This window comes from Bubalus bubalis, chromosome 7 (genome assembly GCF_019923935.1).
Source record: "Bubalus bubalis isolate 160015118507 breed Murrah chromosome 7, NDDB_SH_1, whole genome shotgun sequence".
Classification (NCBI taxonomy): domain Eukaryota; kingdom Metazoa; phylum Chordata; class Mammalia; order Artiodactyla; family Bovidae; genus Bubalus; species Bubalus bubalis.
In genome coordinates this window covers 99,451,856-99,471,236 of record NC_059163.1, presented here as the reverse complement: position 1 = coordinate 99,471,236, position 19,381 = coordinate 99,451,856, and the positions used below count along the sequence as shown (strand labels likewise).

Here is a 19,381-nt window from a genome sequence, read left to right as displayed (position 1 = left end):
CCCTACCATATATCTGAAATTTAAGACTGACCTTTCTTGCAGTTGATAGAATCGGCCATATTTCTTTCTAAACCACTGTTCAAATCAATGGTTTGTCTATTATCTATTTTAGGAGAATTAGTTTCTATAATTCAAAATTAAAATCTAAATGTGCTTTTCATTACATGTAAAAATCAATTGTAGTTAAAGCTGGAATTTTGTAAATACTATCTTTTAAACAAAATAAAAGATGCTTTGGTCTCTCCTTAAAAAGAGCTGACAATTTTGGCAGCCTCCCGATTCTCCTCCATCTGTAACTCCTCCTTGATAACCAATCCATGAAACAGGGGACAGGATTTCTCCAGAACAGTGTAAAGCATCAGCCAACGCAAAGCTGCCCTCTTTGCCTGGATGCACTATTTTTATGTTTTGTTTTTCCCAAGGCTTTTTCCAATGCATTTCTAGACTGTGTAGATGGAAATAAAGGATAAAAAATACAGTGATGAGGTGAAATAGAGTTAACAATATAAAAATAACTTCCTTTATTATTTGATATATTATATAGAAGATAAATAATTTAAATTTAAAAGCATATAACTTCCATTTCTAATTCTTGATGGTAGACCATGATGACTATTTAGGACATTTGCTGTGAAAATATTAGAGTCACTCATAATTTTCATGGCTTTATTTTTCCATTTTTTAAAAAAAGTTACATGATCTCTGTATTTCCTAGCCACCTGTTCTCCTTGCTCAGCTCTGCAGTAAATCTTTCTCTGGTCCAAAAAAAAAAAAAAAAAAACAAGTTTTGTGATCTCCTAGGTTTATTTCACATATTTCTCATTTAGTATATAGCAAAGGTGGTTAATATTGATAACCTAAGAGATATGTCACTTATACATGTACCAGATGGGAGTTATGAAAATAAAAATCTCCAAATAATTACAATTTCGAAACAGTATGAAGATTCAACATGACCATTTTCCTCTGCCAATAATCTTCTCCAATTTCCGTTGCTCCATCATCCAAAATTTTTTCAGCTTAAAACTAAGGATGGCAAAGCATGAGTGCTTCTCAAAGTGATAGCATTTTAGACTGTTAACTGTGGTTTATAACATCATCTCTTTGGATGCCAGGACCAGGCTTTGTTAGAAAGTAGAGACGACAGCAAAAGCACACCCTATACTTCTGGGAGAGGGCAAGCTGACCGCACAAACAGACCAGGAACAGTAGGTTCTGGGGAGAGGAAAATTCCACAAGCTTTATGCATTTCCCAGAGCTGGTTCCGCTAACCCAAGCCCACAGCACTCAGACACACTGTTGCATATTCTCCTTGTCTGCATTTTTTTTAACACAAGGTTTCCTAACTATTTTAGTTGCCATGTAATATTTTCTTTTATACTATTTCAACCAGTCCTCTAACTGATTGATCTACTTTGTCTTCTTCTTGGGATTTTACTCAGGAATATCCTCAGAGAAAAGAAAATGAACTTACCTGGTGTTTCTGTTGCTTTGATTGAACTCTGAGTCTCAGCTTTAGAGAAAAAAAAAAGAAAGAAAATTGCTAAAATTAAACGTTGAATATCAAATATCTACTCTCACAATTGTTTCAGGTGGTAGTTGCATAGAGATTTTAGTTCATTTCTGATTTACTTTCCTCAAGTCACCAAATAATGAGGCTTCCTGAATAAAAGAAACTTCGGAGCAGGGGTCAGTCAACTCTTTCTTAAAGGGACAGATAGTATTTAAGCTTTGTGGGCCATAAGTCTCTACTAACTATTCAGCTTTTGCTATTGTAGTGTGAATACAGCCATATGTAATATCTAAAGAATAGGTACGGCAATATTCTCATTAAATTTTAATTACAAAAATAGACTGGGGCTTGGATTTGGCCTGTGATCCAAAGTTCGCTGCATCCTCCTTTGGGGCATCTGGTACAACCCCACTTCTTGAATATGCCAAGAGAATCCAGAAGACTACAGAAACTTCAGTGGGTGCTTCATGAGTGGCACTGCCATATGTCATACTCCTACTAAGATATTGCACATCTCTTGATCTGAGGAAGATTTAGGATGGTTCAGACAGATACCTTTGAAACTTAAGAAATTCCTGTAAAGGGAATAGAGCTCAGTAGAGCTTTCTACAAGTAAAATCGCTTGAGAGAATTATAAGCAAATATCATTTCAAGAAACTTGAGTGTTTGCACCACGAGTCAAGATTTTCCACATGAAAAAATATAGAAATATTTGAGATAAATAGAAGCCCAATAATGATGGTGAATCCAAACATCCACTTGCTTCCTTTGTATCTTCACCTGTCTTAACAGCATGTTAAATTTTACATGCCCAAAACAGAACCCCCTTTTTTTTTTTAAACTGAAGTAGAGTTGATATAAAATGCTGTGTTAGTTGCAGGTATACAGCACAGTGATTCAGTTTTATATCTAAATATACTGTTTTTCAGATTTTTGCCTTGTAGGTTATTACAAAATATTGAGTGCTAAGTTGCTTCAGTCGTGTCCAGCTCTTTGCAACCCCATGGACTGTAGCCTGTCAAGCTCCTCTGTTCATGGGATTTCCCAGGCAAGATACTGGAGTGGGTTGCCATGCCCTCCTCGAGGGGATCTTCCTGAGCCAGAGATCAAACCCGTGTCTCCTGTAGCTCCTGAATTGCAGGTGGAGTCTTTACTGTTGAGCCACCAGGGAAGCCCATAAGTCCCTGTGCTATACAGTAAATTTCATTATTATCTATTTTATATACAATAGTGTATATATCTTAATTCCAGACTCCTAATTTATCTCCCCCTTCTCCCCTTTTTTGGTAACCGCAGCTTTGTTTTCTATGTCTGGGGGTCTATTCCTATTTTGTAAATAAGTTCATTTGTAGCTTTTTGTTTTAGATTCCACATATAAGCAGTATCATGTGTCTTTCTCTGTCCGACTCCACTTAGCATGATATATTCTAGGTCTATCAATGTTGCTGCAAGTGGCATTATTTCATTCATTTTTATGTCTGTGAAGGAAAGTTATGTCCAACCTAGATAGCATATTCAAAAGCAGAGACATTACTTTGCTAACAAAGGTCCATCTAGTCAAGGCTATGGTTTTTCCTGTGGTCATGCATGGATGTGAGAGTTGGACTGTGAAGAAGGCTGAGCGCCGAAGAATTGATGCTTTTGAACTGTGGTGTTGGAGAAGACTCTTGAGAGTCCCTTGGACTGCAAGGAGATCCAACCAGTCCATTCTGAAGGAGATCAGCCCTAGGATTTCTTTGGAATGAATGATGCTAAAGCTGAAACTCCAGTACTTTGGCCACCTGTTGTGAAGAGTTGACTCATTGGAAAAGACTCTGATGCTGGGAGGGATTGGGGGCAGGAGGAGAAGGGGACGACAGAGGATGAGATGGCTGGATGGCATCACTGACTCGATGGATGTGAGTCTGGGTGAACTCTGGGAGTTGGTGATGGACAGGGAGGCCTGGCGTGCTGTGATTCATGGGGTTGCAAAGAGTCGGACACGACTGAGCAACTGAACTGAACTGAACTGAATGTGGTGGCACTAGTGGGAAAAATCTATCTGCCAATGCAGGAAACATGAAAGACATGTGTTTGATCCCTGGGTCAGAAAGATCCCCTGGAGGAGGGCATGACAGCCCACCCCAATATTCTTGCCTAAAGAATCTGATGGACAGAGGATCCTGGCAGGCTACAGTTCACAGGGTCACAAAGAGTTGGACACGACTGAAGTGACTTAGCACGCATGCAATATTCCATTGTATCTATACACCGCACTTCTTTATCCATTCCTAACTCTTGACTTGTGTCCTCAAACACACCTCCCCTTTCACTTTTTTGAACCAAAGTATGGAAGACTCTTGAGAGTCCCTTGGACTGCAGGTAGATCCAACCAGTCCATTCTAAAGGAGATTGGTCCTGGGTGCTCTTTGGAGGGAATGATGCTGAAGCTGAGACTCCAATACTTCGGCCATCTCATGCAAAGAGTTGACTCATTGGAAAAGACTCTGATGCTGGGAGGGATTGGGAGCAGGAGGAGAAGGGGACGACAGAGGATGAGGTGGCTGGATGGCATCACCAAGTCGATGGACATTGGGTTTGAATGAACTCCGGGAGTTGGTGATGGACAGGGAGGCCTGGCGTGCTGCGATTCATGGGGTGGCAAAGAGTCGGACACGACTGAGCGACTGAACTGAACTGAACTGAACTGATGGTACTGTTGCCTCCCAGGTGCATGAGCCAAAAAGTAGTGGCCTTTCTTCTTTTTTTTTCTTGATTCATTTTTTTCTCACCTCATCAGCCCTAGCTTCAAAATATATTTCACATACACCTCACCATTCAATTGACTACAATTCATCTAGCACCTATATCTCTCTCCTTAGTACGTGTAACAGCCACCTAGAAAAAAATTTTTTTAATTAACATTTCATTACTCCAATGGCTCCTTATTCCTCTCCTCACTACAGCTAGTGGTTCTCCATAGGACATGGCTCCTGCCTTGCTCCTCAATTCACTCCCGCTGTCACAGCCTGCTTGGCGTCTCCATGGTAGATAAATGTCCCAGGGATCCCTTGCCTCAGACGGCCTGCTGGCCCTAAGCCTGTGGGCTGTCCTCTCAGGCCTACACTGGCTCCTTCTCACCCTTCATGACTGTTCGGGTGTCACCACTCAGAAAAGTCTTCTCCAACCACCTTATTGAAAGCTGTCTTCTCATTTCCCTCTATCTCAGCCCACCATCATTCTTTGTTTGCTCACCAGTTTATCACTCCAGGGACATTTATTTTTTTTAAACTGCTTTGTTTACTGTTAGAATGTACGTCCAGGAGGACAGAGATTTCTTATTTTACTCAGGGTCATAATTTCAGCATCTACTATCCATACTGCTGTTAAGTCACTTCAGTCGTGTCTGACTGTGTGACCCCATAGACGGCAGCCCACCAGGCTCCCCCGTCCCTGGGATTCTCCAGGCAAGAACACTGGAGTGGGTTGCCATTTCCTTCTCCAATGCCTGAAAGTGAAAAGTGAAAGTGAAGTTGCTCAGTTGTGCCTGACTCTTAGCAACCCCATGGACTGCAGCGCACCAGGCTCCTCTGTCCATGGGATTTTCCAGGCAGGAGTACTGGAGTGGGGTGCCATCGCCTTCTTCATACTAGGTCTATCCACACTATCCATACTAGGTCTCTGGTAAAAACATAGGGAGTGAACAAATAATAATATAAAATAATAATTGATAATAATAATAAAAATAAAAACTAATTTTACCTACTGAATTCAATTTTTAAGGCAAAATGAATGTGTTATTAAAAATTGCTAGTTGGATAATGATAGCTACTATTTTTGAAGCAACTCTTCTGATCAATTCCATATATTAATCATTGATGTCTATGAGAAAGATGTTATTATTTTCATTTTGCAGATCTGCAAGTAATAGTTGAAAGAAGTGAAACTATGTTCTCAAAGGGAGGACTGTGATTATAATTCAGGTCCGTTGGTTCTAAGGTCCATCTTCTTTTACTAAGAGACAGCTTTTTTTTCCAATAAACTGTTCTCAGTGGAAAGCTTATGTAATTAATTTCTACTTTTCATAACTAGTTAAAATAATTTTGTACATGGCATAATGCTGTACTTGGAGGATGCAGTTAAAATATTTATCAGCTGCCAGAGGATTAGAATACAAACGAAATCAAAACCTTTGTTCTTCCTGCTTTTAATATAAGGTCATAATCTTTCTTGCTGATACACTTTATTGAGAACGAACAATTTTAAACTCATATCAGACAAAGCCTCCTGACTATTCTTTTTTGCATTTTTTTCATCCTTCAAAAATGCATAATGACTTCTCAGGGACATATTACATAAAATAAAAATGACATGCCTTAAGAAGTAGTGCAATAGTAAAAAAAAAAAAAAAAGATAGCAATTCAAAACCCTTTTCTTGAGTCTTCAGAGGTCCAGATATTTCTATATGAATGAATATATTGTTATTCTGAGAAAAAAATTCTGTAAATCTTAAATACTTAATTAGTACTGGGAAATATATACTTTTTATCCTGAAATCAAGGATGTATTATTTTGAAGATAATAAAACATCTTCATACGGCATTCTATTTTCAAATTTCGACTCAGTTTTGTGAATATAAAATCTGAATAGAGATGAATGCTATGGAATATGGCTAAAGTTGTGGAAACTAATGAAAAGTGAAGACATCTGTAATTATTCCTCTGTGTGTGTGTGTGTGTGTTTAAGTTTCATAATGCAAATATGCTATAAGAAAAGGCCAAATTCTGATCTGGAGAGGAAGCAGGTGTGCTTAGTCATTCAGTTGTGTTCGACTCTGCGACTTTTTGGGACTATAGCCTGCATGGCTCCTCTGTCCATGGGATTTCCCAGGCAAGAATACTGGAGTGGGTTGCCATTTCCTCTTCCAGTGGATTTTCCCGACCCAGGGATCAAACCTGCGTCTCCCATGTCTCCTGCATTATAGGCAGATTCTTTATCTGCTGAGTAAGTGGAAGTTAAATAGAAATGAGTGTAGTACATTCTGTTAACCTAGTCTCAAACTTAGTTGTTGAGTCAAGACCAAATCCTTAATCAGGGTGTTTGGCAACTTAAATGTCTTGGTTCAGTTTGAAACTGAAGTCTTATGAAATGCAAATGAACTTCAAAATGCTAAACTTTAATCCACAATTTAATCCCAAACTAAACCTTGCTTAAACTATCAGCTTTTAAGATAGAAAGCTTAAGCAATAATACAAGTAACTTTGCTAAATATTATCTTACAAAAGCCATTGTATTTCCAGCTATATATAGCTGTATATAATTTCCTACAGAACATGATTTATCATTAAAAGTCCCAGGAAAAAAATGTAGTTGTTCCCATATATAATTCTTTACTGATTTGCTTAAAAATAATTTACTATGACCAATTAAAATTTTCCTTCTCATTCCCCCTCATACATACCATCCCCCATCCCCCCAACAAAGCATTGACTGAGTCATCATACAAAAGATTAGTTCTGGTTTGGATAAACCATGATGTGTGACTAAGACTTTGTTATCCTGAGAATTCCTCTTTTATCTGCCCACATGAAATGATACAAACTAATTAAATAGCATGTAAGAAACATTGCAATTAAGTTCCCTGATAAATGTCATAGATAAATGGTGCCATTCACAAAAGAAATAATGAGCCTGAGTGATCAGAAAAATTAGACTTTTCCAAAGCATGAGATGCATAGCATTATATGAGAGATTCTATACTGGAAAGTGGCGTTAAATAAGATTGAAACATTCAGTGAGAAAGTAATTATTTTCAGTTTTTTTGTGTTTATTTCAATGAAGAAGTTTCAAAATTTCAATTTGATGCAAATATGTCATTAATACCTAGAATGTACTTATCTTTTTTTCCACCACACAGGGAAAAGTGCATATGCAGTCCCCCACAACCACAAATTATGCAGTCAAGTTCTGTGGGATTTGCAGGGGTCAGCACATCCGAAGTGTGATAGATAAGCCACGCTGTGTAGGGGGGGCGGTGGTGGGGGGAGGTGAAAATCACCTTCATCATCCCAGTATCTCCCCTGCCAGGTAAGTATTTGATTTATTTATTAAGCAAGGCTAAAATTCAGAGCCTTTGGTAAGCAACAAAATCTAGCGAGAATTTTATTTTATTTTGCTTACATCACAGAGACTTTCTAGCTTCTGCTTCTGCCATTTCAAACTGGGTTTTCACTCATGATGGTTTCCTTTTCAAACAAATTTAAGAATTAAAAAGTGCATCCATTTAAAGAAAGTACTAAATGAATAATAGTGCAGATGGTACATATATCTGGAAACTTCATTAAGGTGTGGGAAATACTGAGGTGATATTTTGTAGAGGTTCTTTATGGTTGTGTAGAATTTTAATAATCAGTTGGAGGAAGGACAAGGGGAAGAAAGAATGACCATACAGATGAGGAAGACAGGTTGAACAAGTCACACGGTCAGGAATAAATCTGGCATGGTTGGCAACAGCATGAGAACCACCTTGGTGAGAATCCCAGGTTTCTGGTGAGAATCCCAGGTTTCTGGTGAGAATCCCAGGTTTCTATTCAGTCGGTTGGTCAGTGTTATAGTGATTGAACTTCTGTTTGTCAAGCATATGATGCACCCAATTAAAAGCTACCTGCTTTCTAATTCCTTTAGATACTTTATGTGAAATAGTTGTAATGAGAGAAAGTGTGGTATATCGATATTTATGGAGTTTGAGGCAAGAAAAACAGGGTTTGAATTACATCTGTTAACATTGGGTGAGTCATTTCATCTTTCTGATCCTGTTTCCTTATTTGTGAAACTGATACCATAAATACCATCTTTGCTTGGCTTTTGTAAGGATTATCAGTACCGAAATAATATTAATAACTAAAATGTATTGTTTTCTTTTCAGACACTGTTTTAAGCTTCATATTATTTTATCTCTTTTAATCTTCACAAGAATCCTGTAAAAGTGTAGTCATTACAACTATTTTACAGATGAGGAAACTGAGGCACAGAGAAGTTAAACAGCTTACCAAAGGCCAAAGTCCAAATAAATGGTTGTGCTATTATTTGAATCTAAGCTATTTGATTTTAAGGGCTTCCCTGGTGGCTCAGTTGGTAAAGTGTCTGCCTGCAATGTAGGAGATCTGGGTTCAATCCCTAGGTCAGGAAGATCCCCTGGAGAAGGAAATGGCTACCCACTCCAGTATTCTTGCCTAGGGAATTCCATGGACAAAGGAGCCTGGTGGGCTACAGACCATGGGTTCAGAAAGAGTCAAACACGACTAAGTAAGTTTTCTAACACTTTCACTTTCTTTATCTGATTTCAGAATCATTGTTAGTAAACAATAAGCCAACTTCCTCTTGGCATAATTGGAGTGACCATTTCTTTTAAGAAGGGTGTGGTGCCTCGAAAAGTACAGGCTTGTGCAGAAGCCATTCTCATGTTCAACCAGTAGTATATCTGAAGTGGTTACTTGATCTTTATACAATTATATATGCTTTTTGTATTAAAAACAAACTCTATTCTAAACTAGGATAGATTATGCAAAAGGGAAACATACATGATAAATTATTTGTTACATATAAATGTTATTAACCCTTGACTAAATAACCTACTAATTTCTTATAAATGTTACTTATTTTTAATTAACAAAAGTCAGATTTTTCCCTTCAGAGTTCAAGTCTATAATATTATATCTTCTGTGGTAGCAGAGGCTCTGACACGGCAAATTGTTTAGAAGTATTTTTACCCACACACTTGAGGCTTCCTCTGCCAGCAATGTGGGAGACCCGGGTTCAATCCTGGGATCGGGAAGATCCCCTGGAGAAGAGAATGGCAACCCACTCTGGTATTCTTGCCTGGAGAATTCCACAGAGAAGCTTGTCGTGTTACAGCCCATGGGGTCACAAAGAGTTGGACATGACTGAGTGACTAACACTTTCACTTTCATTTTCCCACAGTTGCTTTAGTAGAATTAGGTACTGGTACTTGCCCATCTCGATGTCTCCTACCTATAATCTTGTTACACATATTCTCTCTAGCTAAGTCAGAATCCACCAGAAGGAGAAAGCAATAGGCTGTCTTTCCCTGTCAACAGACCTCATGACTCCTGTCTACTCTAAAATCAAGCCTGAATTTGAGATAATGTCCCCACAGTGCCTTTCTCTGAAGGTCACTATTCAAGCAACCACTGCTCATATGCTTAAGAAGGAGATGAATCATCAACTGTTACACATTTGGCAGACGCATAGTTCGCTTTTATTCTTGTTTGTATTGGGGCACTTATATTATAAAATGCATGAGGTTTTGGTTTGCCAAAGGTACTTTTCAGACATATATTGTCTACCATATAAATTCTGCTTATCAGAACCCAAAACACTGCCACAGAGAAATGTTCCTGTTATGAAGGAAAAATGACCCTTCTCTTCAAATTTCTCTACATGGCGACTAACTATATACAATTATTAGTTTACAATTATGGTGTGGAATCAGACTTCTAAATAACCTTCTTCATGTCATGTCTAAGATGATTACAATAGAAAGGGGGGAAATGGATGTTACCAACATGCTTCTAGATAAGAGTGAGCCTTGAATGTCCACAGTGCTTAGAGGTCTCCTAAGAAGAGACTTGGAGACTGAGTCACCTGTAGCGATGTCTTTTTAAGGGCTATGTGCTCAGTTGCTCAGTGGTGGCCAACTCTGCTATTCCAGGGACTGTAGCCCCCCAGGCTCCTCTGTCCATAGGGATTCTCCAAGTCAAGGATACTGGAGTGGGTAGCCATTCCCTTCTCCATTTAAGGACTCTGGTTACGCCAAAAATGCATCCAGTATGTATAATGAGTGGGATTTGATAAGGCTCTTATAGATGATTAGTAGCTTTTCTAGTTAGGATATTTTTACTAAACACACAGATTACTTCAAATCACGGAGGCCAGGATAAGGGAAGTACTTGTGGAGATACGTGTGGACTGCAACTAAAGATCTGTCAGGAATCAGAAGAGCTCCAGGTCCTGTTACTTTTTCCATGTCTCTTGAACAACTTAACCTTGCTCATGGGATCTCTCCATTTCCCCACATAGTCTATCTATAGTCAGTAGCCTTCTCTACTGACTCTGCCAACTCAAGCCTCCTGAAGCCAGAGGCAAGCGCACAAATCACCATGGCCATCTCAGATTCTCTACTAACCCTGAGCTACTCCAGTCCCCCCTGCTTTTTGGTTTGTTTGGGTTTTCTAGTCCAGTTCAGATTACCCAGGAAGGAAATTTGATTGGCCTAGATCAACATTTTCTTTTTGCTCTTAAATGAATATTTATCTGAAAACTCACCACTTAATCCACTCATTGTAAGTATACAACCCAATAATATTTTGTAAATTTATAGAGTCATTGAACCATCACTATAATCCAGTTTTAGAACATTTTCTTCAATATAAAAAACTTCCTTGAGCCTTTCTGCAGTCAGTCCCCAGGCTGGTCCTCAGGTGTAGGCAACTACTTATCTGGTTTCTGTCCCTATAAAAAATATCCTGGATATTTCACAGAAATGGAACTGTATATGTTGTAGTTTGTGAAAGGCTTCTTTCACTGCATAATGTATTTGAGATTCATGCTGTTACAGCATGCGTCAGTATTTTGTATCTTCAAACTGTTGAATGGTACTGTCTTATATGGATATCCCATGTTTTGGAACATTCCAAATGCATTTCAAATGGAAAATCCAATGAGATATTCTATTTCACCAATTAATGGACATTTGAGTTGTTTGCAGCATTTGACAATTATGAATAATGCTACTCTTAACACTCATTAACTCCATACCCTGTTTTGATTACTATAGCTTTACAGTAAGTTTTGAAGTTGGGGGTGGTTGAGTCTTCCAACATTGTTCTTTTTCAAAAGTGTTTTGGCTATACTAGGTCACTTTCATTTCCATATATATTTTGAAAGTGAAGGTGAAAGTTGCTCAGTTGTGTCTGACTCTTTGCAACCCCATGGGTTATACAGTTCACAGAATTCTCTAGGCCAGAATACTGGAGTGGGTAGCTGTGCTCTTCTCCAGGGTATCTTCCCAACCCAGGGATCAAACCCAGGTCTCCCATATTGCAGGCTGATTCTTTACCAGCTGAGCCACAAGGGAAGCCCAAGAATACTGAAGTGGGTAGCCTATCCTTTCTCCAGTGGATCTTCCCAACCCAGGAATCAAACTGGGGTCTCCTGTATTGCAGGCAGATTCTTTACCAACTGAGCTATTAGGGAAGCCCATATATATTTTGGGATTTGCTTATCAATTTCTAGAAAAAAAAAAAAACTTTCTGCTATTCTAATAGGAATTGCATTGACTATTTTATCAGTTACTGATCAACTTGAGAAGAATTGCCATCTTAAAACATCAAGTCTTCCAAACTATGAACATGTAATGTCTGTTTATTTTATATTCTTTGCAATTTTACATACATTTTTGTATTTTAATCATGAATTTATGCTGATGCCTTAAGTTTCAATCTGATAGTGCAGTGTTTAACTTTCTTTCCCCCATTCTGTATTTGTATCTCCCCTTTTCATCTTGAGAACACATTTATCTGTTTTTTCACTTATACCAAGTATTTAGAGCTAATATATTCATTTCAATAAAACAAACTCATCAAGTGAATTTCAGGGTTTCTTTTCAGTGTTTTTCTTTTCTCTCCCTCTCTTTATCCATTCTTCTGGAGAGGGTGTGCAGTTAAGACTATGTTGTTTAAAGAACTTGGATTATTTTTGCATTTTTTGTGTGCTTTATTAACAATTTACATATGATTAGGTAAAGTGTCTTCTGTTTGCATTTAATTATTTTCTATTTCTGTCTTTGTTGATGGTTATATACTTAGAAACACATATTTTTTTTTGAAAATTGATGGTAGATTATTACAGTATAAAATAAGAAAATGTTCAAAACACATATCACAGGCTTTTAAAATTTTTTAAACATACAGCAGTAACTGAAATCACATTTTACACACCCCCACCACAATTTCTTCTTTCTTTTGAACCCTGAAAATGGCTTTGTGTGGCTAAAGTCAGAGTCAAAATGATGTCATTTTTCCATCTCATTAGCACTTTCACACTGGTGGTAATGTTTCAAAATCTGATGTCTTTGCTCAAGCAGCAGATGTAATTGTACTAATGAAAATTTTTCTATTTTGATGCTTAGTGGGCTTGTCTAAATCATGAAAACGAACAAGTGGTCTTTTCACATAATGCTAAAATAAATGAATTATTTAAATCATGTGTGCGTCACAGTGAAAGCACACAAGTTGCCTTCCCCTCCCTGTCCTGCTGTGTCTGGCCTGCTGGCTCATATGTGACATGTCTCCCAGATGTACTCCGATGCCAGACTCCACAGTGTGAATATTCAGAGATTGTGATCAGAAGGGGTTCAGCTCTGCTGTGGTTTTGGGGGTCCCTTAGTCCTTTTGCTCCTCTTGCATGGAAATGATCCATGTGTCCATTTTAGAGTCCTAGAACCCACTAGAGCCCCTCCAGATGATGTGCTAGGTATCACTGACTAGCCTGACTTAGTTCAGTTCTGCTCATGTGACTATTTGCCCTACGACAAAAAACCTATGGAGATAGCAGCATGGAATAAAGAAAAGGACACAGGGCAAGGAATCAGATATGCTAAGTTGTTACTTCTGGTCTCCACTAGCCCTACTGACGGAAACAATCTTTCTTGATAATTCACTTTCAGTTACCTCATTAGATCACTAATTATAAAAGGATATACTTCAGGAACAGCCAGATGAAAGATGCACAGGGCAAGGCATGGGGAAAGGACGTGATGCTTCCATGTCCTCTCCTGTGAACAAATGTTCACATGTTCACCAGCTTGGAAATTTTTCCATTTAGATATTTAATTTCTCAGAGAAGTGTTTTCTAGTCTAGTGTACAAATATTGCATTTCTATTGTTAAATTTACTCTTAAATATTTTATTATTTCTGAGGCTACTATGAATGGAATTATTTCCTGTGGTATAGAATATAATATGAATGGTATAGAATATTCTTTATTAGTTCTAGTAGATTTATTGTGAAATCTTCAGGTTTTCTATATAGATAATGATGTAGTTTGCTGAGAAAAACACTTTTATTTCTTCCTTTCCAATCTGGATGAATGTTTCTATCTCTATCTACCTATTTATAATCTTAATAAAGAACCTCCAGTTATAATTTTGAATAGTACTGGTGAGAGTAGACATCTTTGTTGTGTTTCAGATTTTAAGAGGAAAGTATTTAGTCTTTCATTATTAAGTAAAACATTTACTGTATATTTTTCATAGATATCCTTGATCAGTTTGAGGAAGTTTTACTTATTTCTAGCTAATTGAGAGTTTTAATTGAGTGGGAATCTTATTTTGTCAAATGCTTTTTCTGCATTTGTTGATTCTACTAAGATGGTATATTACATTACTTGATTTTCATATCTTAAACCAACTTTGCATTCCTAAGTGAATCCTATTTGTTCATGTTTTTATCACTTTTCATATGTTACTGATTTTTTCTAATATTGTATTAAGGATATTTGTGTCTGTGTTCATGAAGGATATTGGTCTATAGTTTTATTTGCATTTTCTTTTCATTCTTTTCTATCTTTGGTGTTATGGTAATACTGGCCTCAGATAATTATTTGTGCCAAGTTTCCTCTATGTCACAAAAGAGTTTGAGAAAAATTAGTATTACTTCTGAGAATATTTTTATAGAATTCAGAATTTTTGCCATTCTGCTTAGAACTTTCTTTATTTAAATGTTTAATGCAGAATCTTAAATTGTTTTAGGTCTTTTCAGTCTTCCTAACTTCTTGAGTCAGTTTTAACAATTTGTTCCTTTCTAATTTTTTTTCCTATTTCATCAAAGTTGTCTGATGCTTTGGCCAATCTTACCTTTTTCTGTTAGATGATATCATAGATTATCACCCAGGCTTGACCTGATCCTCCTTGGCATCCACTTATTTGCAGCTATGGAGGGATAGAGTGTCACCATACAAAGCAAAGTTGCCAAATTGTTGTCCTATTTGTAGAGATTAGGAGAGAACACAGGCTTTCCTGGTGGCTCAGTGGTAAGGAACCCACCTGCCAGTGCAACAGATGTGGGTTTGACTCCTAGGTCAGGATTATTCTCTGAAGAAGGAAATGGCAAACCACTCCAGTGTTCTTGCCTGGGAAATCCCATGGAGAGAGGAACCTGATTGGCCACAGTCCATGGGGTCACAAAAGAGCTGGACACAACTTAGCAACTAAACAACAGCAATAACAACAAAGGAAGAATATAAGTGAGACATGGTTCTTTTGTAAGTGTGGGCTGGAAAACTTTCTGAGTTTAGTTCTATCCAATATACTAGTTTAACATTTCAGTGAAAAAGTTGACTTAAAGCTCAACATTCAGAAAACTAAGATCATGGCATCCAATCCCATCACTTCATGGCAAGTAGATGGGGAAACAAGTGGAAACAGTGGCTGACTTTATTTTTTTAGGCTCCAAAATCATTGCAGATGGTGATTGCAGCCATTAAATTAAGAGACACTTACTCCTTGGAAGGAAAGTTATGACCAACCTAGATAGCATATTAAAAAACAGAGACATTACTTTGTCCACAAAGGTCTGTCTAGTCAAGGCTATGGTTTTTCCAGTAGTCATGTATGGATGTGAGAGTTGGACTATAAAGAAAGCTGAGCACCAAAGAATTGATGCTTTTGAACTGTGGTGCTGGAGAAGACGCTTGAGAGTCCCTTGGACTGCAAGGAGATCCAACCAGTCCATCCTAAAGCAGATCAGTCCTGGGTGTTCATTGGAAGGACTGATGTTGAAGGTGAAACTCCAATACTTTGGCCACCTGATGTGAAGAGCTGACTCATTGGAAAAGACCCTGATGCTGGGAAAGATTGAGGGCAGGAGGAGAAGGGGACGACAGAGGATGAGATGGTTGGATGGCATCACTGACTCAATGGACATGGATTTGGGTGGACTCCAGGAGTTGATGATGGACAGGGAGGCCTGGCATGCTGCAGTTCATGGAGTTGCAAGGAGTAGGACATGACTGAGCAACTGAACTGAACATTTCAGCACAGATTCTTGTACTTACTCTTGGAGTCAGAGCTTTGTGATGTGGAAACAGCACTTGAAAGTGATTGATTCATCACTGTTGCTTCTGTAGTACTCAACTTGGTCTCCATGATGCTTTCGGTGCTAGCTCCTAATTATGAAAAAAGAATGAGTAGTCATCAGGGGTGTAATCAATCACTAGACTGTATCATTAATATTAATATAAACATCCAGTTACAACTTGAAGGTTAGCTACTTAAAGTCTTCTGATCAAGGTATAGAAATTCAGTGTTTTGATATCTACCTTTTGGTGAGTCAGTTAATTACATTTTTTAAAGTGAAGGGAGATTAGACTCTCCTATTTGTCTGATATAGGTTATTTAATTTGATCACATAGTAATTTTATGAATTAAGTAGTAAATATGATCATAATTTTATGTATGACTCAGAAAAGTTATAGAATTTTCCCACGGTCACAAAACGGGAGCAAGCCAAATTTTTCCTGATGTGAAACTAGTTCTCAGCTACCCTAGAAAGGGGTTGGTAAGGCAGTAGTAGCAGTTGAAAATGGTACCATGGCTCTCATGCTGTCTAGGAGAGAATTTTCAGGTACGTGGGGTAGCTTGGAGGAAAGAGATGACAGTAAGTGAATAGAATAAACTTTTTAATTATATTTAGTTCATTTTGGGGAGTGGGGGAAGGAAATTTAACAACAAAGAAACAAATAAAAATAAGCTGAGTTTTCAAAAATAGCACTGGGATATTTTAAATCATCTATATTTGCACGAATATTATAAAACAAAATGATCGATGACCTCCAGGCTTTTCAAAGTACAGCACAGGACTAGTGTTACTGTTAGCTAGATATGGTGTTGGCTGGCAATGAGGGGAATGCAGTTTAATAGATTTTTATCACAAAGAGGTCTGGAAGCCTGAACTGTGGGTACCTTCCAGAAGCGCCAATCAGGTTTCATTCTGTGGCATTAAGCATCTACAGTGTACTGCAAATTCTTACTGCACGTGAGAGATTCATGCTGGAGAAGCTGAGAGTTTGTAGAAAGACCTCACAGATGGTGGGTAAATGTGTCTTCCAACGAAAAGTGAAAAAATTTGAACATAGGCTAAGGATTAATGCTGCATATGAGAAAGAATGAGTGAAAATGGGCACAAACTTCAGAAGAATCTTAAAGTATTAAATTAAGAGGGAAATATTTGAGGAAGTAAAGAAATGTCTTATTCTTACAGCAGGAAAGCAGAAATTGATCTTTGCAATAGCATGGAAGTGGAAAGGTACAGAAACTCAATACTTGAGGATGGAGGGACATGGGGATAAAGATTTTGCTTTTCACTAGAACTACAAGAGAAGATGCTTGAAAAACATCAGAACAGGAGTTCTTCAGAGAATTCTCCTGAGCTAAAATTGGAAACCATGAAAAAGCTATCCTGATGGCCTAAAAAATTCTCTAATATGAAGCAGATTCAGTAGTCTTGGTGATGGGGGAAAAAAGAATATGTAGCTAAGAAAGATGAGAGGGGCTACCAGTTTATAAAAATACAAAGAGAAGAGCAGAAAATGGAATAGCTGTGCTACAATGCCAAAAATTTTACTTAAGAGAATTACCACTATATCTACTACTGTGGGCAAGAATCCCTTAGAAGAAATGCAATAGCCCTCATAGTCAACAAAAGAATCTGAAATTCAGTACTTGGGTGCAATCTCAAAAACAACAGGATGATCTCAGTTCATTTCCAAGGCAAACCATTCAACATCACAGTAATCAAAGTCTACTCATCAACCACTAATGCCAAAGAAGCTGAAGTTGAATGGTTCTATGAAAACCTACAAGACTATCTAGAACTAACACCAGAAAAAGATGTCCCTTTCATCATAGGGGACTGGAATGCAAAAGTAGGAAGTCAAGAGATAACCTGGAATAACAGGCAAGTTTGGCCTTGGAGTACAAAATGAAGCAGAGCAAAGGCTAACAGAGTTTTGCCAAGAGAACACACTGGTCACAGCAAACATCCTCTTCCAACAACACAAGAGATGACTCTACACATGGACATCACCAGAAGGTCAACATCGAAATCAGACTGATTATATTCTTTGCAGCCAAAGATGAAGAAGCGCTATACAGTCACCAAAAACAAGACCTAGAGCTGACAGTAGCTCAGATCATGAGCTCCTTATTGCAAAATTCAGACTTAAGATGAAGAAAGTAGGGAAAACCACTAGGCCATTCATGTTTGACCTAATCAAATCCCTTACAATTATACAATGAAAGTGACAAATAGATTCAAGGGATTAGATCTGGTAGACAGAGTGCCTGAAGAACTAAGGACAGAGGTTCATAACATTGTACAGGAGGTAGTGACCATAACTATCTCCAAGAAAAAGAAATGCAAGAAGGCAAAGTGGTTGTCTGAGAAGGCCTTATGAATAGCTGAGGAAAGAAGACAGTGAAAAGCAAAAGAGAAAGAGAAAGATATACCCAACTGAATGCAGATTTCCAGGGAAAAGCAAGGAGAGATAAGGCCTTCATAAATGAATAATACAAAGAAATAGAGGAAAATAATAGAATGGGAAAGACTAGAGAGCTCTTCAAGAAAATTGGAGATATCAAAGGAACAATCATGCATGGATGGACATGAGTAAGGAAAGAAATGGTATGGACCTAACAGAAGCAGAATAGATTAAGAACAGGTGGCAAGAACACAGAGGAACTATAGAAAAAAGATCTTGATGTCCCAGATAACCATGATGGTGTGATCACTCACCTAGAGCCAGACATCCTGGAGTCTGAAGTCAAATGGGTCTTAGAAAGCATCACTAAGAAGCTAGTGGAGGTGATGAAATTCTAGCTGAGCTATTTCAAATCCTAAAAGATGATGCTATTAAAGTGCTGCACTCAGTATGTCAGCAAATTTGGGAAACTCAGCAGTGGCCATAGGACTAGAAAAGGTCAGTTTTCATTCCAATCCCAAAGTAGGGAAATTCCAAAGAATGTCTAAACTACTATACATTTGAACTCATTTCTCATGCTAGCAAATTCATGCTTAAGCTAGGCTTCAGGAGTATGAGAACCAATAACTTCCAAATGTACAAATCTGGGTTTAGAAAAGGGAGAGGAATCAGAGAAGATCAAATTGCCAACATCTGCTGGATCATGGAGATGGAGAAAGCAAGGGAATTCCAGAAAAACAGCTACTTCTACTTCATTGACTATGAGAAAGCCTTTTGACTGTGTCTGTCACAACAAACTTGAACATTCTGAAAGAGATGGGAATACCAGACCACCTTACCTGTCTCCTGAGAAACCTGTATGAAGTCAAGAAGCAACAGTTAGAACCAGACATGGAACAACAGACTAGTTCCAAATTGGAAAAGGAATACATCAAGGTAGCATATTGTCACCCTGCTAATTTAACTTATATACAGAGTATGTCATTACAAATGCCAGGCTGGATGAATCACAAGCTGGAGTCAAGATTGCTGGGAGAAATATCAATAACCTCAGATATGCATATGATATAACTCTAATGACAGAAAGCAAGGAGAAACTAAAGGACCCCTTGATGAGAATGAAGGAGGAGAATGAAAAAAACTGGCTTAAAACTCAACTTTCAAAAAGGAAGAACACAGCCTCTGGTCCCACCACTTCATGGCAAATACAAGGGGGAAAAGTGGAAGCAGTGACAGATTTCATTTTCTTGGGTTCCAAAATCACTGCAGATGGTGACTGCAGCCATGGAATTTTAAAAACGCTTGCTTCTTGGAAGGATAACAAACTTAG

General features: G+C 38.0%; 1 protein-coding gene and 1 pseudogene across 3 annotated transcripts in view; both read right to left on the bottom strand.

Annotated features, from left to right (window-relative positions):
- EMCN (endomucin) overlaps positions 1-19,381 on the bottom strand; it is a 122,201-nt gene that overhangs the window by 44,241 nt on the left and 58,579 nt on the right. For all 3 annotated transcript variants that reach the window (XM_025290383.3, XM_025290386.3, XM_025290384.3), the window contains exons 4-5: positions 15,628-15,738; positions 1,475-1,513 (exon numbers count right to left, since the gene is read on the bottom strand). In XM_025290383.3, the coding sequence (XP_025146168.3) occupies positions 1,475-1,513; positions 15,628-15,738 (150 nt within the window). The remainder of the gene's footprint in view (positions 1-1,474; positions 1,514-15,627; positions 15,739-19,381) is intronic.
- LOC112586308 lies at positions 7,408-7,588 on the bottom strand (annotated as a pseudogene).